General features: G+C 36.8%; 1 protein-coding gene and 1 long non-coding RNA gene across 2 annotated transcripts; one reads left to right on the top strand and one right to left on the bottom strand.

Annotated features, from left to right (window-relative positions):
* Positions 1-3335: 3335 nt before the first annotated feature.
* On the bottom strand, positions 3336-4000 carry LOC136817591 (uncharacterized). Its single transcript, XR_010848119.1, has 2 exons — positions 3925-4000; positions 3336-3393 (listed from the first exon to the last, which is right to left on the bottom strand). It is a non-coding gene; the product is annotated as an uncharacterized lncRNA (long non-coding RNA).
* A 117-nt stretch (positions 4001-4117) lies between these two features.
* On the top strand, positions 4118-14824 carry LOC136817590 (NHP2-like protein 1). Its single transcript, XM_067073918.1, has 3 exons — positions 4118-4248; positions 13351-13575; positions 13812-14824. The coding sequence occupies exons 1-3, from the start codon at positions 4246-4248 to the stop codon at positions 13968-13970; spliced, it is 387 nt and encodes a 128-aa protein (XP_066930019.1). The 5' UTR covers positions 4118-4245; the 3' UTR covers positions 13971-14824.
* The last annotated feature ends 10695 nt before the right edge of the window (positions 14825-25519 follow it).

The raw sequence follows: 25519 nt of genomic DNA, 5'->3' as shown, positions 1-25519 counted from the left end.
AGTTGTGTCTACACTAACACACGGGAATTAGCTAGAAAAAGAGAGAAAAAACCGGGGGTCAAATTAAATGTTTCTCCCTTCTTGCGGCAAACATAAAAGACTTTAAGAGGCCATTTATTTAAGAAAGGGGTGTTAGATCATAAATAAATTATGTAAGTAAGTGATATTTTAAGTAACAAGTTCATTAACAATTTTATTTTGAAGTTTGTTTTTAAAAACAAAAACCCTGTGCTAGATGATAATTTCATTTTCTTAACTTATTGACCTATTTGGAAGTATTGTAATACAGATCATTTGGCAGTGTAGTTGCAGCCTATAAAAGAATTGGCTGAAGTCGTAACTTCCTGCCAGTGACCCCGCAGAGAATTTTTTAGTTGGCAGACACTGACTTTAGGTTGGTTTGGAAATCGTTTTATTTTGAAATGTAATCTTCACTTGTAGATGAATACTTTTATTTATTTGGATTCATGAAAGGTTCAAGGTTTGTTTACTTTTCATTTCAAATTATTTCAATGATTTATTGAGCTGCAATAGCTGATTGAAAAACAAAGATTTTTGATAGTTATCAGCGTGGGTTTGGCCGCCATTTTGAATTTCGATTTTTTTTCTCCTGTACTCGGCAATTTAGAGGTTGTTCGTACTATGCGATTTGGCTTAAGCGTAACACTTGTGCATAAGTACACTCTAAGCTTTCAAAACCTCCAAAGGTTTGCATTTAAATATATTTTAGTTGGTTTAGATTGCTCTATAAAAATATTATAGATTTAAGTGTCCCGTTATTACCCCGAAATGGGAAAGAAACTGGGTAAAAACGGAACACTGTCGCTAATTTTGTTGAAAGAGGACCCTGCCGACGCACCGGACTTAAGGAACACTGGACACGCGAAAGTTTGGTGTAAAATGAGAATTTTTTTTACCACCGGACAATTTCTACACCAGACTTAAGGAAGTCGGATGTCCGGTGTCGGAGAAGGATATTTTTTCCCACCGGACAATCAAAACACCGGACATGACCAGTCCGGTGCGTCTGGTGTTTCTTAATTTTTTGTTTCATAAATAGCCATTCCGGGTTTGCTTGTTTTTTATTTGACGCTCATGAAAATCTTCAATTTTAGATCCAACTTTGACAAGCAATTGTTTTTTGTGTAGTTGAGCTATAAAATTAATTATTTTTGAGTAATTTAGAGCTTTCTTTTAGCTTTCCAACCATGCAGGTGTATTATTCTACACTTTTGTCTAAAAATTTGTTCAAACTAAGGCAATTTTTAGAAAAATTAGATCTGCGGGACACAAAAAAATTCACAACTCATCTTTGATTTCAAACAGCTGCGGAGGAAAAAATGTTCAGACAGTGAAACTTTCCATATTTATCAGAAAATACCTGAGAAATCCAACGGTGCTACTCTCTGAAATTAATTCTTTCATTAAAGTTATTATTTTTTACTTTTCATACTTTGGCAAGCATTTTCAGCCTGAAAACGAGGACTAGAATTATAGAGACTGGTACCACTGAAAAATTTGACCCTTTTTTAGCCTAAAACAGTTATTTATATGCCATGGGGAATTTTGCCTCCGCAGCGCTTTGCTTACAAAGATAGGTAGGTTCAGCAATTTTACCTTCCGCTTTATAACGTTTTTATTGTTTCTTGCAATGCAATGTCTTCTTTTTCATGTCTTTTCATTTCTTCCTTGAAGTAGGGTGGTCAGAGGAAATTTCAAACTTACTTGCAGAATACCAAACCAAGTTTAATGGAAAGCCATAACCATCAGAAGAAAAATGAGGGGTCATTTACCTTCCAATTCTTTAAAGTTCCAAAGATATTACATTTTGAAGTTCAACTTTTCAAGCATTTTCGTGCACGCATCGCCAGCCATTTTGTACCTTCATTACGGCACCAAAAGCGAAAGTGTTTTGAGAAAAATTCCGCGCTGGAGGTTTGGTGCGAGTTTTATTTTCCGTAGATGTAGCTGAAACGGGGGTAATTACACTATAATTTTTCCCTTAGCGCTTGCCACCGGAAACAGCTTGATTCTTACTTTTTTCACATTTGGAAAGAAAAAACATTGTTCTTTCTAAAAAATTCACGTTCGATAAAAAAATTTGATTTTTTCAATGAAAAAAACGCATTTTAAGTACATAATTTGACTTCCTGAAAAATATACGTTGCTCCAACCAACGAACATGGTACGTCTCAAAAGCTAAACTATTGCGGGGAACGATGCAAAAAATTCCAGGTCGATAGCTGTTTCAGGTGGCTAGCGCTTTGGAAGTTTGAAAAAACTCACCCGCGAGTACTCATTTTCAAATTTTGAAGGAACATGAAGGCATGATGTGCTGATTTTTTCTGCAAAAGAAAGCTGAATAAATTCTCTACACTTTGGAAAAAATACTTATGTTAAAAGAGGTTTCCTTCCTTGAGATATGTAAGCTTGAATATTTTTTTTCGAAAATCTATGTTTTGTTACTGCCGCACGCGTAAGGCCCGACCTCCCTACTTGAAGTGTTAAGCAAGCCATTACAAAAAGAATTTGATAAAAGTCTGCAGTCAAAATGAAGATATCTGCATTTTTTTTATTGGATTTCGAAATTGGAAAACCATCAAAAAGTGTATGTTTCGGTGCCATTTAATGTGCCATTTCTGGGCTAAATTGTCAACCTCAAATGTCTAAAAAGGTGCTATTTTAGCGGAACCAAAATCTCAATATCTCCGGAATTCCGGATTCTTATCATTAGGAGATGTATGACCCCTCATTTTTTTTCTTTTTTGAAGCTCTACAAGATGAACTAGGTTTGATTGCCACCAGAATAGTTTCAATTTGACCCTGGAATGGCTATCATAAATGTCCGGCGTCCAACAAAATTCCCTGTATGCAACACCGGACTGACACCGGACTTATTGCGTCCGGTGTAGCGAAAGGATACTTTTTGCCACCGGACAAATACACCGGACAGTCCGGTACGTCGGCAGGGTCCTGTTGAAAGTCCTTTAAATGATAGCACTTGGACTTGATTGAAGTCATGCAAAACCTCAAATATCATCATCTTTTGAAAAGATGTCTGGATTTTTCAGTAACATTTTATACCTGTCCCATATTTTCTCGGGAAGTTTCCGGAGCGCCGGGAGGGTCCTAAAGTATGACTACCCCAGATGACTATACAACATAATGCAATGGGCCATTCCAGAATTATTTGTCTGTATTACTATAAACAGGAGGGCGAACGACACAGGATTTAAAAGTATTTTCAAGCTAAAAAGATATATCTACCTCGAGGCATCTTCTGTTGACGACTTAAATCAATGCAATTCCAATGTGTTTAAAGATGAACTTTACAGCTTTTCTTTTTCTGGAAAGTCCTAAAAATGTAAACTTTGTGATTTTTGCTTCGACTCTCTATTTTGTCTCGGAAAGATCTAGTTTCAATCACCAATTCCGCCCTTCTCCTCTTTTTCTCTATTTCCTATCTCTAACTCTGTTTTTTCTGATTTCTGGACTTAGTTTTTTCTGAATTTGACTATTTGAAGCTATTTTGCTAATTCTGAAACTATACTCCCACAACTCGGTTCGAACCACCAAATGCAAGCAACCTTGGTTTCCAAACCCGACGCCTTACCACTTGAGCTATCGTCGCACAGCAAAATCACGCAATTCATAACATATTATACCAAACTGGCAAAAGACGGGGGTAATGTTATTATAATATGGGTAAAAGTACCCCTTTTTAAACCTGACTGAAATTCGAGCCGTTACTAGCAACCCTGCGGGGCCCAAGGTGCCGAGTATGCACCCGGCACAGTGACAAGCCGTTACTAGCAACCCTGACCCTAACTGATAATCGAATCCTGACCCCCGGAAAATTACCACGGACTAGAAAGAACGAAAAAAATTGAAGGGGCGGAATTGCTGATTGAAACTAGTTTTCACCTTTTTTGTCTCCCCTATTTGGCCGACGCGACTCTTGATCGTTAGAAGGATTGTTAGCGTCGAAAGTGTTAGATTTTAAAAATGCCAAGTTTGGTATTAGAAAAAGGATCTAGCAGCTGCGCTGATGTAAACAAAACTAGCCCGTGATCGTTTTTTTTTAATAATCATTACGTGATTTTCGGCACACGGTAAATTTTACTTTAGAACACATGCCTTTAGAACGACGAAGTGACGAAGGGAACGGAGAGCAAAGGCACGTGGTTTACACTTAGAAATCAAATAAAATACAAATTTTGACTTAAACACACCACAAAATCTACAATGGTAAGCCATTTTCTTTCGTAGTTTGTAGAGAAGAGAACTAGTGCACTATTGGTAGATGATAGAGCAGTTACATAAATCACTTTTTCAGTGCTTTGAAAATTTATTTCTAGTAGTATATAGTAGTTGTGCAAACTTGTATCTCCAGACAGTGTCAATCGAACAACTTCGAACAAAAATCGCAATCGAACCAATCGAACGTAATCAAACGCGATCGAATAATTGCAATTCGATTGTCGAACGTAATCGAATCTTAATCGAACGGCCAAATCCTGGGTAATATTCGATTGTGTTCGATTGCGTTCGAGTAAGGTTAGATTGGTTTGATTGATAGTTGACTATATTCAATTGGTTCGATTGATTGGGCCATTCCAGTTTTTATTCGTTACCCCCCAATGGACGACATGGAATTTCCGTAGCAAATTGCTTTCAAGAAAGTCCGGAATTTCCGTAACAAATTTACAAAATACCTATCAAAACAGTGGAATTCCGTTACCTTAACCTAAAAAAATCATGAAATTCCAATACTTTAATGCAAAATTAAGTAAAATTCATGGAATTCCGATACTTTCTCTTTAAAGTTTGCCTGGAATTCCGTGCCAAAATTTATTTCAAAAATTAATGTCATCCATTAGGGGGTAATTTTTTTTTTCTGGAATGGCCCATTGTCAATTACGAGGTCAATTACATTCGATTTTGTTCGGTTACGATTATGTTCGATGAGTTTGATTGCGATTAAATTAAATTGGATTACCCCGTTAGGGGCCGTCGACAAACGACTTTCCTTTTTTTTAACGGCCTGAGGCCGTTAAGGTTCAGACACCCTCCCCCCCCCTACGTCTTAGCGGCCAAAAAAATTCTTCAAAAGTAAATACTTTCACTGCTCCATGGCCGCCATGTTCTTTCGATTCGTAATCCTCAAAGTTCTTCTTTTCGCACGGAATAAACATGTGGTTTTGAGCCGTGACCTTCTAATTTTGAAACTCCAAGATGGGTGGAGCAAGGAGTCAACTAAGGCGGAGAGAAAAATTGCCGACTTTCGTCACGTGACCAGCCACTTTTCTCGTCGAAGCATTTAATTGGTGATCGGGAATAAGGTGAATGTTGTGTGGTTGCTTTGGTCTTAGCCTTTCTTCACATGTTTCTACTTTTTGGACTGATGAAATTTGTAAGTGAGACTTTCCCTTTTTTAAAAACTTTTTTAACGGCATTGCAGTGACCCCCTCCCACCCCTTACGGCCAGAAGCCGTTAAAAAAAAGGAAAATCGTTTGTCGACAGCCCCTTAGAGCTTTTTATAGCGTAGGCGGCCGAGCGCTTAAGTCCCGTACGAAAGTGAATAAAATCTAGTACTATTGAATCAGTCTAACATAATCGAATACAATCGAACGTAATTGAAGCAATCGAACGGCAAGTCCTGGGTAATATTCGATTGCAATTCGATTGCGTTCGTCAATCGAATTGCAATTATTCGATTGTGTTCAATCGCGTTCAATTGATTCGGCGTTCGATTCGTTCGATTGACATCGTCTGGGTATCTTATTCTTCTTTCTGATTTATTTCAATTATTTGGCATGGTTGACTAGACAGGAGACCCTTCCTGTATTTTTATAATCTGATGTATACAGGACGGGTATGACCTGTGAGGCAGATTTCTGCCTCAAAAAATTTACAGTGGGAAATTCGAATTGAGCCTCACTTACTAAAAAAAAAAAAATTTCGGAACTTGCATCTTCTCTAAGAAAGTGTGACCAGTGAAAGAATAACAGTCGAGTCAAACAAAAAATTGCAAAAAACTGTTGAAAATCTAAAAACAAAAGTGAACAAGCTAGAACAACGTGAGAAGGAACATAGTCACACTGAAATTTTGCATAATCCTTTGTAAATTTGTTAGCCTGCATCTGCATGGCAGAATTGAATAAGTTTCTTTTGTAGTATCTTTAATGAATAAGGCCGATGAAATTTATATATGAGTTTACCGTCGGCCGCCCGCATCTCTAAAAAGCACCCGCATGAAAATTTCATTATTTTCAAAATTCATAAATTTTCTTTACAACTACAACCTCTATCTTTGTTAAAATCGTCTCTACGCATGTTTACACGGGTAAACAAAGAAGATTATTACAGAAAATGCTGCCGCCCTCAATCCTAATAAAAAGAAACACCATAACTCAAAATTTGAGTCAAAGACTTAAACCTAAAAATAGGGTGTGGTGGCCACCTGAACCGGCATCACAAGGTCCGTCAGCCACCACACCCAGAAGAAGAGGAACAACACAATATGGATATGACAAACATCTAGCACAGAAGAAGGAGACGTCCTTTTCATCAGACTTCGAGTTAACACGAATCACACTGGTTTCCACTCAAGTAGAATTGGACGTTTAATCTCCGCTGTTCCTCCAGGCCTCGCAAGCTTGGAAGGCAGTAATGGCAAAAGCAAGAAACAGACATATTATCAGGACAGTCAAAATATTATCTCAAAACGTTCGGGGTATGAAAAATGATACTCGTATCGAAATTTTGTTAAATGTAATGAAGGAAAGAAACGCTATTGCAATGTGTGTCCAAGAAACATGGCGAAGCGGAAACGAATTGTTGGAGCACGGTTTCTTTAAAATTGTCTCGTCCGGTCTTGACGAAAGTACACAGCGCGGTAAAAGAGGCTCCCAAGGAGTTTCAATCGTCTTAAACGCAGATGGTGACGCTGCGTGGAAAGCAGGAGGTTACGAAAAGCACACGAACTTTGGTGCAAGAGTAGTAGCGATTCGACTTCTTTTAACTGACCATCAAAAGAAAGATGTTGGAGTATTTCTTGTTTCAGCATACGCTCCCGTCGGAAATGCACCTGAAGGTCAATGGGACCTATTCTTTGACCAACTCACCTCTTGTATATCCAAAAAACAACAACATGACATACTTCTGGTTGGTTCAGACACGAACTCGAGTATGGGTACCTCGTCCGAAACAGAGGATCCTATCGGTAATTTTGGTATTTCTCACATCAACGAATCGGGTAAGCGTTTTCGATCTTATCTTTCTACCAATAACCTTACTGCCATGACAAGCTGCTTCGAAAAGAAAGAATATGCCACATGGGTTCACCCACGTAGTAAGAAAAAACACCAAATCGACCATTTTATTGTCAACAGTGATATGAGTCACCGAGTACGAGATGCTGGAATTACTGCCAGCCTTCTTGACAGTGATCACATGGCACTTTTCATCAAACTTAAGCTTATGAAACGATTAAAAAAGAAATCTGAACCACGCCAAAAAATGATCAACCTCGACCTCTCTGTGCTTTCAAATGTGACTAAACAGAATGATTTTTGTGAAAATGTAGCACAAAAACTGAACTTTTCTACTTCTCCTGGATACGAAATGTTCTCAAGCACAATTAAAAAGGTATGCGAAGAAACGCTCCCAAAGAAAAACAAAAGTCAACCCGGCTGGTTCGAAGCTAATTCTTCAAAGCTCCTTTCGTTAATTCACTCCCGAAATCAAGCTATGAAGGACGTTTTAAAACGATCGACGCGATCTTCTACTAATCGTCTCCGTCTAGCTAGAAAAAATCTAAAAGCCATGATAATTAAATCAAAGAACGATTGGATACTTAACCATTGTGTCACTGTGAACCGTTATCAAGGTACAAAGAAAGCTTGGGAATCCCTCAAGATCCTCAAATGTGGGCTTTCAAAACCTAAACCTTCAGTATCAAGACATATGAAAAAGCCAGACGGTACCTTATGTGCAACACCACAAGAAAATGCATCAGTCTTTTACGAACACTTTAATCATCTCTACAATAGGGAGGCAAATTTCGACCAATCTGTCCTTGACACAATTCCCCACCATGATATTGTCCATGGATGTGACCATGAACCTACCGATGATGAAATAAAGAAATCCGTTCAGAAGCTAAACAACACTTCACCTGGTGACTCCGGTATCCAGCCACAGATCTGGAAATGCCTAATCGACAACCCATTAACCCAACAAATGCTCACCAATCTCATTCGTTCAATCTGGCAAACTGAGAAAGTGCCAGATGACTGGAACACTGGAAGACTTACAATTCTCCCAAAGAAAGGCGACCTCGGGTTGCCAAAGAACTATCGTGGTATAATGCTACTCGAAACCGCCTACAAGATAATCGCCATCATCCTACACTCACGCCTTCTACCAATAGAAGAAAGTCTTGATCACGAGCAGCAATGTGGTTTTAGACCTGAGCGTGGCTGTATCAACGCAATTTTCACAGTCAAAATGGCCCTCCGAAAGCGACGAGAGCATTCAACAGAGTCATGGGTATTTTTCCTCGATCTAGTGAAAGCATTCGATCGCGTACCAAGGGAACTACTTTGGTTGATTTTACAGAAATTCGGAGTACCACCGAAACTGATCAGCTTGCTCAAATCACTTCATGAAAAATTCGAGGTGAAATTTACCGTAGATGATGTTACATATACGATGACCTGTACCATCGGGGTAAAGCAAGGGGACATTCTCGGTCCCATTTTGTTCACTTTCTTCCTTGCGGCAGTAATGATAACATGGAGAGCTACAACCCACCTGCCACTTTGTATTTTTCGATCAAACCAAGATGCTAAGATGACTGGTCGCAGCTATCGTGCATACGGGGAGGAGTATGAAGTCAATGATTCAGAGTACGCTGACGATACAGCTCTTATATTTGATACAAGAGAAGACGTCACTCAAGGGATACCGCTCTGCATGACTCACTTTCAAAGGTTTGGGATGGAAGTCCATTCAGGACCTCCCGACTCAAAGTCTGTCGTTCTTTTCTGTTCCAAACCGCCTTGTTTGTATGAAGACCCGTCTACCTTTGATCAAGTCGACCTATCAAACATAGAATTCGGTGACCGATTCATTCCCATCGTACAGGAATTCACATATCTTGGAAGTGTTATCAGTTGTGACTCTTCAGATAACCTTGATGTTGATCGCAGAATACAAAAGGCTAGCAATGCGTTCGGCATGATCAGAAATTCTTTGTTCTCATCTTCAAAAATAAACGTTCGAGTAAAAGCAAATGTTTATCAAACGTTCATATTGCCCATCTTGTTATATGGTGTTGAATGTTGGTATTTGACCGAGAAACTTTTGAATAAGCTCAGATCGTTTCATCGACGATGTATTCGAAATATATGTCGCGTGTCCCTCCGTGATCATAAACGCACTTCAGAGTTGTTAGAAAGGCTCTCGTTGGAGTCTATTGATACCTATATTTGTCGTCAACAACTTAGATGGGCTGGTCATGTTATACGAATGCCCTGGAATCGTCTTCCAAGGAAAATGTTATCATGTTGGGTTCGTGCGAAACGTCCTCGTGGTGCTCCGAGGTACACCTACGGTCGATCTTTGAATAAATGTATGAAAAAATCTGGAATAGATCCTAATGTTTGGCATGATTTAGCTATGAATAAATTGGAATGGAGAAAGTTGATTTATTCTGTGAAAATTGCCCCTTGATTGTTTACATTGATGATATTATTTTCGACTAGTATTTTCCACTAAGACTTTACTATATTATTTATTTTTGATAGTATAGTATTTTCATTAATATTTGAATTTAATTTATGCGCTGTGATCCTCATAGCTATGAGGCCTATGCCTTTTTTGGGTAGGTTTAGTCTCTCTCTCTCTCCCTCAATCCTACAACTGCAGTCCCGCCCATATATCTGCCAAACCGCCCTGACCGCCATTTTAGTTTTTTGCAAAATCTAGCGCCACTGTAGCAATCGATCTTTATTTTCCGTTTGCAAAAGATGCGAAGGGTTGAAGCGAAGCAAAATTTTTTATTTTAAGAGAGCATGATTGGCAGAAATGGTGGATAAGGTGCTGTTGGGAAAATAATGAATAATGAATAATGAAATCATGCCGCATCTATTTTTGGGTAAGTTCACGACGGTAAACTCATATGTAAATTTCATCGGCCTAAACAGCACAAAATGCAAGAAAATACTTCCTTTCAAAGATGAATTACAAATGCTCTCTGAATTTTTTTTCAAAATTAGAATTATTGTGATTTCAGGCAATGATTTCTTACCGTGAGATCGGGTAAATTGCATCATTGGAGGCTAACATGCATAGCCCTCAAATGAATGACCTGGCTGGTCATTAAAATATAAAGTTTATCAAAACAAAAATGGTAGAGTAGAGCTGCGAGCGAAGCTGCGTAGTTTATTAGTTTTGAAATTTTACTGCTTTGATTGGTCAGTCATTTGATGGCTATGTAAGTTTCCCTCCACTGATGCAAGTTACCCAACTTCACAGGCGCTGTGGTATAGTGGTCATTGACCTTGGTCATTCCCACTCGCAGCGGTTCACTTGGCAAGTGAATGAACCTTCGCCCGGGTCAACCCATGCCATGTGAGGGGAATTGCGTAGTCAGTCCAAGGTGCTGACGGGGTGCTCATTGAAAGCGTCTATAGTTTTGAAAATAGGCCTCAAAGCAGTGTGGCTCGAATCCTTCAGATCCTTGGTTAGAAAAAGCGTTACCTGTTTACTTTTTCTTGCCAGATTCAACAAGGCATCAACCAACAAAATTGCCACTGACATCTGAAAATTCACACGACCTTTCCACAGTAGACACTTCTAAATTATCTGCCATTATGAAGATGTTCCGAAATTAACCATTCAGGTTTACAATCGGAATTCCTTTGGGAGTTAGCGAGTCGGAAAATGTAAAGTTACGTAATAAGAAAATACTGTTTTTCCGGGGGTTAAACGTATAAAAGAAAACTGAAACGGTTTATTTTTTTCTTCATTATATATCTAAGTTTCTGTTATCGAAATTCTAGAAATGCTAATTTGTAGACCATATTAGAAAATATTTATATATTTTGCAAAATAAACACTTACAAAAAGATATTACTTACTGTTTTTACCCCCGCTTTTTAAACAGCGTCTTCAGTGCTGCAAATAACGGCCGCTGACCGGTAATTACCAGTCATTTTTAAGCTAATACGTGTGTGTTTTCCCCGTGAAATTTTGATGGTTTCATTATTAGTGCTTTCTGATTGAGTAATCACGGGCCAACTTGAAATTCCTTATTTGCAGCACTGGTCTTCTGCGGGCGGGATATCAGGCGGAGACAAAACACCCTCATCGTAAGATTCTCGGGTCGTCTTATTGTTTGTTCCTTTTGTCAAGTCTGTCGGTCCTATTGTTCATGCTAAATCCATACACAATGACGTCAATGTTTGGCGGCATATACCTTAAAATAAAAATGAACAGATTATTATTATTTTTGCATAAATTACGCTACCTTATACATTAATATCAAATTATACAAAATGATAGCGAGTCTAGGCCGCCCGCCTAGAGCGCGTGCGAGCCCTAATATTTTTTCTAGGGTTTTTTTGGCAAACCCAAAAATTCTAATTTTTTTCTTCCATCAAGCTAAAAAGGTAACGGGTTTGGCAATCGAGGCAAAAATCAGCAAAAAGCTGGTGTTTACCGTTAATCTGAGAATCGCAATAAGATCCTCACTGCAAAGCCTCCTGCTACTCAACCAAATAGAAATAGAAATTCACGGTACAACCCGGTCAAAAAGATTTTGTCAAAATGATATTTTTTCAAAGTACCCATGGGTCTCTTCAAGGAAAATCAGTTTTCAAATGAATCTGAAGCTTGATCATATGTCTTAAACTGCTCTTGAAGTTAAAGATTTGTCAAACAACACTTTTTGGGGCAAATCAGCCCAACTTTCAAATGCCCATATCTTGGGTACAAAATTAGATTTTCTAGAAAAATTTTCACAGGATGCTATATTTGAACAAAATATCCAAAAATCCAAAATTTGAGGTTATTCCTTGACCTGTCTGATTTTTACAGAAGATAGCTCTTAATAAATATCACTTGTTTTCATAATAAATAAATGTTGTTGAAACCTTTTTGTTTAATTCAATCCCTGTAACATGCATCAAAATAAGGGCTCAAAAATGCCTCGCACTTTATGGCAAGTATTGTTTTTGCATCATAAAGTGGATTAATTTTTAATTTTCAGTATGTAAGTTATAAGAAATGCATCGCAAATTGCAAAATGTGATACGCTAATTCGATCCCTGAAGTGGAAAAAAATGATTGGGAATTCACAAAACTCAAAATTAAGTTAGCAGGTGTCAGGAGCTTTCCTATGATATATGAATGACAATTGTTTAAAAAGAAACATCAAATCAAATGAAGGTTAAGCGCTTGCATCAAATGATCGTTTGAGAACTAAAAAAAATTGAATCATCAGAATTACTGATTGAAACAAATAAAATTGTGTTCATAGGGTGAAAGTTATAAGACCGACCATCATCCAAGCGCCAAAAATCCATTATCACCATTAATTAGAGCTACTTGAAAACATGTTTCTACCCCCTGCATTTCAATAGATCTATTTTAGTGTGGTTTCGTTTGCGAAGATTCTGATGAGGTGTAGTTGAGCTGACCAATCTTTCAGAGTCCAGACTCATGGAGCCCCCCCCCCCCTCAAAAAAAAACAACGAAATTTTACAAGTAAGTGTGCAGCCGCAGCAGTGTGCACCAAATATGAATTGGCATCTTTGGTGAAATTTTTGGACCCATAAGCATTAATGCTCCACAAACCCACATGGTTTTTTTTAACCCATGAGACATTTTGACCCACGAACCCACAAGCAATTTAAACCCCATACATACGTAATTTAGCACACTCCAGTGAAGAGTGAATTTTGGTTGATTTAAAAAAAATTGTTTACTGACATGTGTTTTTATTCTTGCTTGGGGAATGTTGTGTAAATAAGTGGGAGAAAATCACACGGTTTTAATTGTTTTTTACAATTCAATGAGTTCCCTTTCTCATAATAAGGAAGCATTCGATTTGGGATCAGATTTTTAAAAGATATGTTTTTGGGCAAACTATTGTGGCCCCCTTGGTAATGAGATCTGACTATTAGGTCAAGTTTAAAAGATTTAAATGTTCACACTGGTTCACAATATCTTTTAAGTCAACTCATCTGATTCTCCAGATATAAGTTTGCCTCTACAATTCAAGTATAAGATTGTCTGGTGGATGACATCTTTTTAATTTCTGTTTGTCTTTTTTCTGAAAGGTTGACGAAGAGATAAACCCAAAAGCTTACCCCTTGGCTGATGCTACCCTAACTGTCACTATTCTTGACTTGATTCAACAAGCTGCAAACTACAAGCAACTCTTGAAAGGAGCAAACGAGTCAACAAAAGCATTGAATCGTGGTATAGCAGAATTCATTGTGATGGCTGCTGATGCAGAACCCTTGGAAATCCTTTTGCATTTACCTTTGCTGTGTGAAGATAAGGTAAATTTGTTAAAGTTTATCGTTACTTTGCCTTTTAAGAAACTTACGTATTGTTTTGCACTAAGGAGTGGTAACTTTCCGGAAAGTCGTTTTCCAATATTTTCTGCTACATGAAGAGGTTGCCTTTTGAGAAATAATCATTATGCGCCTTGGTAAGCTCCTCAAAAATTAAAAATGGCTGCTGATAGTAATATGGTTATTAAGTGATACAAACTGTTTTTTAATGATTTTTATAGAATGTACCTTATGTTTTCGTGAAGTCGAAACAAGCTTTGGGTCGTGCCACCGGTGTCTCCCGTCCAGTCATTGCATGCGCAGTCACCATTAACGAAGGCTCACAACTGAAAAGTCAAATCCAATCCTTACAAAACGCCATCGAGAAGCTTCTTCTTTAAACAGGAGTGTTAGCCGAGTTATTCATACATGTACGTCCTTTCCTCGATCGCTTATCGTGTATCTTAACAGGATGTTGCTTGGTGGTTAGCTAATGAGAGGGGTTGATCGAGAGGTACAGCTTTTTTACAGTATGTTTCTCTGTTTCCAGTAAGCAAACCTGTAAAAATATTTTCCCGTTCAAAGTCATTCTAAATCTTAAGTTATTGAAAAATTCTTTTAGGGAAAATATTTTTAAGGATGTGCCTTCTGAAATGGGTTAAGAATTTAGTCAGGGTTTTTCTCTAAAAAAGGTTGCTGTTTTCACAGCATTCTATCAGTGGTCACCAGTTTAAACTCGAGGCATCTCCTTGCGTCATTCCTCTCTTTTTCCGCCCTATTGGTGTTTTTTCTACTGCATTTGTTGTCTTATTTGTCTCCTCGTTTCAAAATACTGTTTCGACTTATATCCTAAATAAGTTTTAGAAAAACCCTTTGAGACTATGACTCATATACCCGTTTTTCAAACAGAATTCTGCTGTTAAAAGCCATAATTACCTCTAACTCTCTCAATATAACAACAACGAAAAATTTATGGAAAATGTAAAAAAGAAAATTGGTGGAATTTTCACTGGTCTACTTGAAATTATTAATTGTTTACAAAAGGGACTTGATGATACATGTTTATGTTGACGGAGCTTAAAAAATGATCAACGGGTTTTATATATTTGTGTTTTTATACTTTTTTTTTCTTTGCTAGATATAATACTTGCTATCCAAGTAAAATATATTTTTAGGTCAAACAAAAGATAACAAAATTTCTTGATGTAAGTTCTTCCCTTTGAATAAAGTAAATTCTGCTATGAGGTAAAACAAATATCATCCAACTATTATTTTTGAAAATTTCGAAAATTTAAGAACTTAAAATTTTTGCTACCTTATTGGAACTAATTTTCGCGGGTTTTAATTTTAGCGTTTTTCGCGGTTTTTCGTCAAAATCGCGAAAATTTGATCCCGCGAAAAATTTTGAGAGTCGAAAACCGCGAAAATTAATTCCCGCGAAATACAATTTTTTCCAATTCTATCGAAAAATTTGAAAAATCCCTAGGAAAATAAAAGAAATTTGTCCAAAAAAAGGCAAAACCGCGAAAATTAAAACCCGCGAAAATTCCAGAATGGAAAAAACCGCGAAAATTAAAACCCGCGAAATGCAATTTTTCGGATTTTTTTTTTCGACCGCGAAAATTAGTTCCCGCGAAAATTAGTTCCAATAAGGTACGTGTTTCGATCTGTTCAACTTTCGAAGAATTCGAAAAATTAACGAGCTTCTCTGATATCAGTAGAACTTGAGAAAAAAAACCCAGTGACTCGAACACATGCGGGTTACGGGGGTCTTGGTATTTGTCGTATCTACCTTTATTGACCCCCTTTTCACCTGCTCTTATTGGCATTATTTTTCGGCTCGTAGCCGTTAAGGGCCGATAAGGTACGAAAAATTCAAGATGTAGAGACTTGTTTGTTGTGGTATGCCACCAGAAATTCTGCTTGATTCTATTTATGTAGTCTTTACTGAAGTTTGACTGTTAAAATTTTCCTTATATAGAAAACGTAACAACACAGGAAAGGATGTTACATTCTAGACTGATATTTCGAAATATTGCATTGCATCTACCGTATGGTCCAGTCAGTAGATTAAAATACCACGCCTTTTCGTTTCTCATTCTGTCTGTTTGTTATTTGGCAAATTTTTATTGTGGGCCTAATCTGATTTGTCCGCTCTTTTTGTTATATAAAAGTTCGTTATGTGAATTTTTTCAATGTTAAGTTTTTCTCTAGCATCTTTTATCTTTGAATTTTCATTTGTGCTTGTTAGAGAAGAAGAGTCGGAGAGTCATTTTTCACCAAAACGGGTAAAACTCTTAGACACCTCAATCAAAATCAACTTAAAAATCTATTCGCTCTAAGATGGTAGGCGAATGGAGAAACGAAAAACAGAAAAGAAATATAAAAGCGATACAGTAGTGTTATTTCTTCGAAACCCACAGCTTTGACAAAGCTGGATAAAGAGAAGAAGAGAAAGAGAACTTCATTTCTTCAGTTTGATAATTTTACTTTAGCCCTATGGTTTTACTTTTCGTTGTTTTTCCAGTGTAACCACAAAACTTGAGAAAGTATTTGTAAGAAAGATAGTGACTTCATTCAATAGGAAATATTTCAAGTTTTGTAAATAAAGGTAACCCCTAAAAATGTAAGACCTCCCCTCTTGTTATTCTATTATGATTTTATGTTGACGTTTTTTGTTACTTCACTGAAATGTCAGTAGAATTTATTCTTTGTTTTGATTCTTATTTTTCGGATATTTGAGTGAGAAAGGTTGTTTGTACCATGTTGGACTGTTTCAGAATTTATTTCGACGAGGAAGCAATTTTTAAGGAATTTCGGTGAATTCGCCAAAATTTATTCGCTTGTAATATTCTTAATAAGTAAGATAAGATTTTGCGTTAAAAACTGGTATTTTGATACGAAATTAACTCCCTTAAAGTACTAAAGGCTTGGGGACACGAGAAGTTTTTTCCGCGGTGGTGCAATGCAACCTGCACCATTCCACCAACCTAAAACGCTTTCTCGTGTCTCAATGCTTCTTTTACTTTTATCCCTGGGACAATGGAGCAAAATTGGTTCGAATTAATTTTGCTCCATTGTCCCAGGGACAAAATCAGCGTGTCTTTTGGAAACTTCCCTCACTTTTTGTCCCATGAAACAAAACAAAAGAAACTATGAGACACGCACTTCGTGTCGGTGGGATGTTGCATTGCACCAACGCGAAAAAAAATTATCGTATCACCAAGTCTTAAGACTACTAGGATCAAGGAAAGAATTAAGAATCCGTTGTTTTGTTGTTTACTCTTAATCCTTCTGGAAACAAGATGTTGAACATGCCCTCCTCTGCCCGATGAGTAATCGGTCAGTGCCCACGTCGGAATTTGACTATAGTATACTTGACGTAACATTCCGCCAGTGCTCCCCCCAGCGGACGATTTTTTTAGGGGGCGCCAAGAGAAAAATACCCAAAAAAAATTCGTGTTCGCTTCGCTCGTCTAATTCTTATAAAGATATTTACTTTCAATAGGAGGGCGCCAAAATCAAAATTTTCTGAAATTTCCTCCCCAGTTTGCACGAACTTTTGTCGAAGCGAAATCGTGTCTTATTTTATGGGAAGGCTGACATGTATCGGTGTTTTATCTACTGCTCGAGAACACAAAGTGCTTTTTCTATACATAGTTTGGATTCGGGGCTTAGTTTTAGGTTCCACTATTTTTTGTCAGCCTCTCTTGCATTTTCCTCTTGATTCGATTTCGCAATCTGGATCGACAATAAAAACAAAGAAACTATGCTATAATATTTTGTTACAATAAATGTGGTATAATATTGTCTTGTATTGAGGCTTTCCCTTACTTTGTCTGCACACTCCTATTGTTCCCCTTGTTCGTTACTTTTTGAAACCCAGACTGAATGAAGATGTCTCGAAACATTACCTTCACTTTTTTTCGTTACTGTTTTAAAACAGAAGCGATTGGTAATTTTATGAAGACAAATAGAGTTTTCTAACTCAGGCCGACGCAAAAGTTTTTTGGAATGTTTTTCTACGCAAATACACGTTGTTAGTGTTTTTTTAAGAAACTAGTTTTACCAAGCAGCGTCGATGTTTCTTAAGAAATCGGTCTTTTGAGCCTTACATGTTTCTTACATGTTTCTAGACTTTTTGACATAATCAGCCTATTTTTCATCCAAAGAAAATAAAAACATTTGTTTTGATTGGAAGGTTCTTAAAAAATGTTATTTTCTCATTCTTAGCATCAGCATGTTTCTTAGTTTTTAGGTATTCTGAGCCTCATCTTCCTAAAAGTGTGTTTCTTAAAAAAAACGTGTAAGTAAAATGAAAGAAAAGTTATTACACGCTTTTTTTCTATACGAATGGTGTTTTTTCATTTCATCATGGATATTCTTGACTTTTTGGCGAAAATCATCCTAAAATATTCTTACGGTATTCTTAGGCCCTTCTTAGGTCAAGATCGAAATTTAACTTAGATTTAACACGTAATACACGCCTAGAGAATATTGAGCGTTACTGGGGTATTATTGGCAATTTACAGGCGAAAATGCTTTAAAAATGGCATTCCTAGGTTCAGTTGCTAAATTTGACATGATGGTGATATTCTTAAGGCTTGGGGACACGAAAAGTTTTTTTGGACGAAAAGTGAGGGAAATACCCAAAAGACACAGCTGGGTTTTGTCCCGGGGACAATGGAGCAAAACTGATTCGAATCAATTTTGCTCCGCTGTCCTTGGGACAAAAGTGAGATTTTTATTGGTAAAAAGAAAAATGGGTTGGAGACACGAGAAAGCGTTCCAGGTTGGTGGGATGGACAGGGATAGAGCATGTTGCATTGCACCAACGCGATGGCCATTTTCATTTCATCATGGACATTGTTATAAAAAAGCGTGTATTTAGTCTACAGCTCATTAGATTTAGCAGAATGTGCTACATTTTTTGCATTTTTTACTACCTTAGCTTTTCGAACAGAATATCGTTAATCGTTGATTTATGTTTCATTTTTACGAGAATGTTCAGGGGGGGTCAGTGTACCAGAAGGTGGCATGTATCCTGGGGTGGGTGGGTGTTTGAGAAAAAAATTTGTCATGTACTACCTGTGTACTATAATAGGAGGGGTGTTGGGTCCAAACTCGATTTTGATTTTTACTACCTGTGTACCAAAATAGGGGTGTTGGGTCCAAAATTGAATTTGATTTTTACTCCCTGTGTACCAAAATAGGGGTGTTGGGTCCAAAATCGATTTTGATTTTTACTACCTGTGTACCAAAATAGGGGTGTTGAGTCCAAAATCGATTTTGATTTTTACTACCTGTTTACCAAAATAGGGTGTTGGGTCAAATCGATGTTAACAGTGTGGAAACAAAAAGGTTAAGAAATTATCTGCTAAAATAGAAATGTAAAGTTGTTCTATTATAAATTGATCAAGCCAAGTTTGTCCAAGATCATTCTTCCAAACTTCTTGGAATGAATTGAAATCCTACCAGATCCCACTGAAATGAAGGTTTATTGAGTCAATGTAAACATTCGAACATTTGAATTCAAACATTCAACATTCGTACATTAGAGGTGCCAACTCTCACGCATTGGGTGTGAGACTCATGCATTTCTACATGGTCTCAAGTAATTTTTGAAAGTTTGATTTCTCACCCATTTTGGATTTTTGAAAAAAATTTTCCCGATTTCTCGATTTTTGGAAAAATGTTTACCCGATTTTCCGATTTTCGGAAAAAAGTTTCTCTATTTTCCGGATTTTTCAAGGTAGTACCCGGTAGTAAATGGGGGGTATGGGGTGGTTTTGGTTTCTTACCAGGTACTACCTGGGTAGTACATAGGGGGTATGGGGTGGTTTTGGGATTTTCCCATGTAGTATGGTGTACTTCAGGGGTGGGTGGGTGTCAAGTTTTGAAAAATACCTTGTAGTACACATACATGCCGCCTTCTAGTACACTGACCCCCCCCCTGAAATGTTAATAGTTTCTGGAAACTTGTACAATGGCGGGTTTTGGGCTTCTCACTTTTAACATAAGTTGTTTCGATATCATTTTTTCTTCAAATGTTCACAAAAAAGTGAAAAAAGCTATTAAAATATTGTTTAGGAAATATTGCACCTGTTTTTTATCTTTGAAAAGTTTATTTTTGAAATATCTTTAGGGGGTTTTTCGATTGAAATTAGAATTCCTTGGAAGCTTATTTTAATACCTCTAAGTTAAATTAGATTTTATACAAAATATTCTGATTGAGTAGACTCAAAGATGCGAGAATTTCGTTCAAAGAGGAATGGCTCGAAAAATTTCTCCAAAAATTAATACCCTTATGTTTTGATGAGTTCCCAGTGTACTTTCTTTTGAAAAAAACTAATTAGAAAAATCAAATTAAGAAAACATTAGTCAAAATTTTTCAAAGTACAACAATAGGTTTTATTTTGAAAGTTTTTCTTTATGTCCCCTCATCTTCTTTTCCCACTTTTATTGCAAAAACTACTCAAAATTTATTTATAGAATTCAAGCTGGTTTATCTAACGATATTTCGAAATTTTCAATTCTGAAAATTGTTCTCAGACTGACATTTTTAGTATACAGTCGGTGATGCATCAAAAAGAGAGAATATCTTATAAGGATGTCAGTCAATGATTGGTTTGATTGGTTATTTACCTTCCATCTTTACCGTAAATACTGAGTTTATATATGTGTGTTTTTCAGCGACGGAGACGGTAAGGTTCTAATTTGACTAGATCATGATCAACTGAGGACGACGGTAAATCAGCACTTTTACCGTCCTCGATTTTGCGGGTCAGAAATGCGGGTTTTTTCAAATCGCGTCAGTCATTTTACCGTCCTTAAAAGTGCAAATACATAAACTCGCTAATGTTGGGGAATCGTGGCATTTCAAGTTTCTTGTGTGCAATTTAACTGTTTTTTACCTAAATTTAATTTTCCAGGTATAAAATTTAAAAAGCCCAGTTTTCCGTCCTTAGCAGGGTCTTAGACTCGACCATTCCGTTCAAATTTGTGGCAAATTCCGTCATTTTCTGGTAGAAACCCCTCCCTTATTCTTCTTAGTGTTATTCCTTAATGAATTCGAAATAGAGAAAGTATCATAGTTTCGAATCAAGTCGGCCATGTACTCAAGAGTCGAAATTATTCATAATTGATTATTACTAGTAGACTAAATTGTAATATATCCAACCTCAGAAACTCAACTCACAAATGAGTTTTAAGTAAACTTCTTTTGTAAACCAGTTGTAACAGTATTAGGATTTAATCCGTTTAGGTATGAAGCTTTTTCACGAGAAAATACCATTCGAAAATAATTTAAATGGTATTACATTCCATGTTTCACAGTAGGTGAGTATATTGTACATTGCATTTTCTCACTGTAATTTATCGTAGAACAGTAAGTGAATCAGTTAATCGGTGAACTTTTCCTTTTGAACTGTGCTCCTAGTGTTTATAGGGATAACCACGATAGAAATAGAACTCGGCTAAGGTTATACAATTCAAGAAAAAAAATTTACACCCCATGTTGGGAAGTCTTTAGTTAATTTGTAAAAACCAAACGGACCTGTTAATATCGCTATGCGGAAACGTCTTGGAATGTGGAAACCACTATAATATTCATAGCGTGATCAAATCAAATAAATAGAGCTATTGATGCGTTAAATAAACATGATCGTCTAATACTTTTTCTTTTTTCTCTCTCAGTCTCTTTAAACATTGTTGGTTTAAGCTCTTTTCACACTCGCCACTTTTGTTTCATGTTTTCCTACTGTTAAAGGAAATATTGGTTAAAACGGCTTTTCTCTAACTTTTTCAGTGCTAAGATTTTCCAACCTGAGATCACAATAACGATCACTCTCTCTCTCTCTCTCTCTAATTCGAATGATTTTCTTTATTGATCGCTCTCTCTAATTAGAATGATTCTTTATACCGATCTCACTCTTTCTCTAATTCGAATGATTTTATTCTCTCTCTCTCTTTCACTAGTTTGAATGGTTCTTTTTGTCAATTGACCACTCCTTCTAATTCGATCACTTAGAATGAAGGTTTCCGCATTACAGAATAGCATATAGGAACACTTAGAATGAAGGTTTTCGCATTACAGAATAGCATAGGAACACGTAAGATGAGAGTTTCCGCATTACAGAATAGCATAGATATACTTGGAATGAAGGTTTCCGCATTACAGAATAACATAATATACGTTGAATAATGGTTTCCGCATTACAAAATTGCCTGGAATAGTGGTTTCCGCATAACAGAATACCCTGAAATGGTTTCCGCATAACAGAATAATCTGGAATGGTTTCGATGTAAGAAAAATAGTCTAGACATGATCTGAATAGGCTAGAAAATGTTCAAAAAATCGTTTTTGAATAACAGAATATGTTTAGATTATGTTCAGAAAAAAGGTTTCTGCATAACAGAATAGTCTAGAAATGTCTAGAAATATGGTTTCCGCGTTACAGAATAGAAGGAGGAAAGGAGAGTGGCTTAGAAATTCAGACCTGTTAAGATGTGGGATGTTAAAAACTCATAGTGTCCTCCAGGGTTTGTTCCCCCCACCAAATTTTTTTAAATCTCCCCCCTCTTTTTTTTCCCCCTATGACTTTTCAGTTTTTTAGTTTCCCCCCTCTTTTTTGCTTTCCCCCCAGAAAATTCTGAAAATATCATTTCCCCCCGTATACCCGTATAAATTTCTCAAATTTCAACCTGACACAGACGTAAAATTTTGCTGCAAAAGGAATACTAGACAAAATAGAACGAAAATTGGTTAATTTTCAATCGTGATCTAATCACATGATATCATGTGGACTGACCTTGGTTGCTGAGATAAAATTGAAGTGATTTCACACTCCCCCCCCCACCAAATTTGCCAACTATCGATGTTTCCCCCCTCTTTTTTCCCCCCCTTTACTATTCAAATTTTCATTCCCCCCCCCCTCACCCATTCAAAACTGGAAAATTGATCCCCCCCCCCCCTTTATAAAGGGGGGGGGAGGACACTATGTTAAACTTCCATCCACATGTTTTTCCAACGGAAAAACAGGAGACTTGTAACTTGAAAAATCTCTCAGAAGGGGCCTAAGAAATTTACTGAAAACTAAAATATTGATAATTCGATTTTCACTCCACTTTTCACTGATTGCCACGAGATTTCTACTCCCTAAAACGTTCAAAGAAGTCTTTCGTGATGTACCGAAATTTTACTACTGAGACAGGGGTGAACGACAAAGGAAGAAAACAATCTATAATTGACTAGTGTAGATAGGCCTTTATGTTTCGTGATCAATCATGAGTGTTATTTACTTTTCATTATAAAAGGAAGAAAGTGTTGTGTAGACACAATTGATCTTTTTTCTTAGGTTTCCACATTCCACGGAGTTTCCGCGTAGCAATATTAACAGGACCTCTTGGAAATTTTGATGTAATTTTTAAAAGGGATTTCCTCCAGAACCCAAGAAAAATTCAGTTTATCTGAATCGCAGACCTCAGAGGTCTATAGAAACTATAAAAAACTTTTTCACTAGAGGGTAAAATCCTAGTCTAATCTAAAGAACCTTCCAAATATTTGAAGTGAGTTTGTTTGTAAAGCCCCTTCAAACCAAAGAATTTATATGAAAGATTTCTGGTTCAAAGATACATTAAAATAAGACATTTTTTGGCGGGAACTTAATTTGGCGGATTTTGACCATATCCGCCAAATTTTCTCCCCGTCAAAATTTCTTCCTTCAATGCGTATATGAGGTTTTCGTAAGTCCCAGGTACGAGTTAAAAAGCAAAAAAAGAATAAAAAATCTTAAGCATAAGCTAAGCCGGCTAAGCAGTACCTTGAGCTTACGAAAAATGTATTAAACCAAAATTTATCTTGGGATTAAAGCATCCTTATAATTATTTTTCAGCCTTGTCAAGCCCTCGACCTAAATATCTCTGAGCCTGTTTTCGAATTTTTGTATGCTTATAAAAAAAACAAAGCGTATACAGTTCTAAATGTAACTGTCAAATAAAAAACCTAACTGATTATTTCGCGCGCCATGAGTTGGGTATTAGCCAAATTCTGGAGCCGCTCGCTGCGCTGCCGTGCGCAGCTTGTAGGGACAAAAATTACTTTCGCTTTCGTTTTTAGGCGGCATTCGCAGATATTTGGTAAGAAAACAGTGAGACTCCCCTTCTTTTTACCAGCAAAAAATAGGAAAAAGAGATTAGATTTATGTTGGAACTTTTATTGGATTTCAAGAAAAAGCCTCTTCCAAACATGAAACGTTTATAATCACTCATAGTTGGAGGAATTTTCAATTATCCCGGGCTCAGTCTTTGGCCTATAGCCTATGAACTTTTTGTACTGCATATGCCTTATTTGGACTATTACTTTTGTAGAAAAACTTTTTCTGCTCACTTTGGGCCTCAGTTGAGTATGATAGGTAGATTTTGGGTTGGGAAATAGGTAAAAAGTAAAATTATACATAAACATGTTTGAGTGTTTGAGAGTATTTGACTTGACTTCATGTTATGTTTTTCTTATCTTTACCACCACAAATTATTCAACAGAATAGAATTTTAAACTATTTTCAAAGCATAAAAAATATTGGCTTGCGAAGCAAATTTTGTACAAATTTTATATATTTAAATGATAAAGTAAAAACATCTCAAAATTTTTTTATTATAATCCTTTGTGACAGTACTTTTACTGTTGGGAAGTTGGAAGCTTTTCCACCGAACAGATAATCCAAATAAAAAAATAATTTCAGACAGTGCTTTAGGCATCATAACTTTGCCTGAAAATGCAATGACTACAAAGTGGATTTGTACCGTCAAGGGCTCTAATTTGGGACAGTCTGACAAAACATGGGGCATCAATTCGGCAATCATTTCACCGAACCTCTATTAAGTCATTTAATTAACATAGTCGCAAATCATAGAAAACAAACTTGTTGTCAACAGAGATTTAACAGTGAAAAAACAGTTCAGAAAGTCAACCATCCCATGATATGACCACTCGTCCCAAGTTAGAGCTGTTGACGGTATGCCGGATATCCAAAACAATAACAATCCATTATATGATATACACAATCATGTCAATGTCATAAGGTACTTTAAATTTTTGCGGTACTTCCAAAATTTTAGAATTTTTGGGCACTTTCTTTGGATTCGCTTATCCTTTTCTTGTCCTGGATCCAATCAAAACCTGCACGTAAAACATACCCCAAAATCAGTCACGTTTATAACATTATAACTCGGTCTTTGACGACTGGGAAGATTCAACGACAAAATTTTGAGAGTTAAAGTAAAGTTTATCCCTCAGCGCAGTCACAGTGATGAATCCGATCTGACCGTTAGTGTCTCTTCAGCCATTTTTGAGATGAATAAAATGAATCATGAAATTTTTGTTATCTAAAGGGATGGGTGAAACCATGTTTGAATGAGCCTATATCTTGGATATCTCTCCCATATCAAAACTGTTCAATGCGATCGAAAAAAACCTTTCTCAGCTGAATTCCATGATAGGGAATGTTTGTGAAGCTATTATAGTCATTGTTTGCACCAATATAAAGTTACTTCTGCAAGTTAGTAGTCTCCATCAACAGCTTTCGAAAGCAGTGAAATCGACGAAACTACTTGAGTGAAGTTTGTAAACAAAAAAGCAAGTTTCACACATTCATTATGTTCAAAAAGTATTGTCTTTTATTCCAATGTATGATAGAAGTCTATTCCAATACATTTGATGTTGGTTCCAAGTAGTATTCTTCTTCTTTCTTCCCAAGAATCACCAAATCTACTCAAAAAGCACTGTTTTGCAGTGCTTCCCCAGCCAAAAATGTAAACAAAATGGCTTCCGCCTCGATTTTTGTCCCGACACGCGCATCAACTGCAGCGCAGCGAGCGGCTCCAGAATTTGGCTAATAAGCTCTCAGTATGTTTACAAATCGGATATAACAAATCTTCATAACGTGCTTCGACC

Source organism: Clytia hemisphaerica, unplaced genomic scaffold, assembly GCF_902728285.1.
Source record: "Clytia hemisphaerica strain Z4C2 unplaced genomic scaffold, Clytia hemisphaerica genome assembly, whole genome shotgun sequence".
NCBI lineage: Eukaryota > Metazoa > Cnidaria > Hydrozoa > Leptothecata > Clytiidae > Clytia > Clytia hemisphaerica.
This window is presented reverse-complemented; position numbering and strand designations above follow the sequence as displayed.

What these genes read in the sequence shown, in the direction of transcription:
- LOC136817590 (XM_067073918.1), top strand. An exon ending in CTTTGCTGTGTGAAGATAAG is followed by an intron (nt 13,576 to 13,811) that starts GTAAATTTGTTA and finishes TGATTTTTATAG; the next exon opens with AATGTACCTTATGTTTTCGT.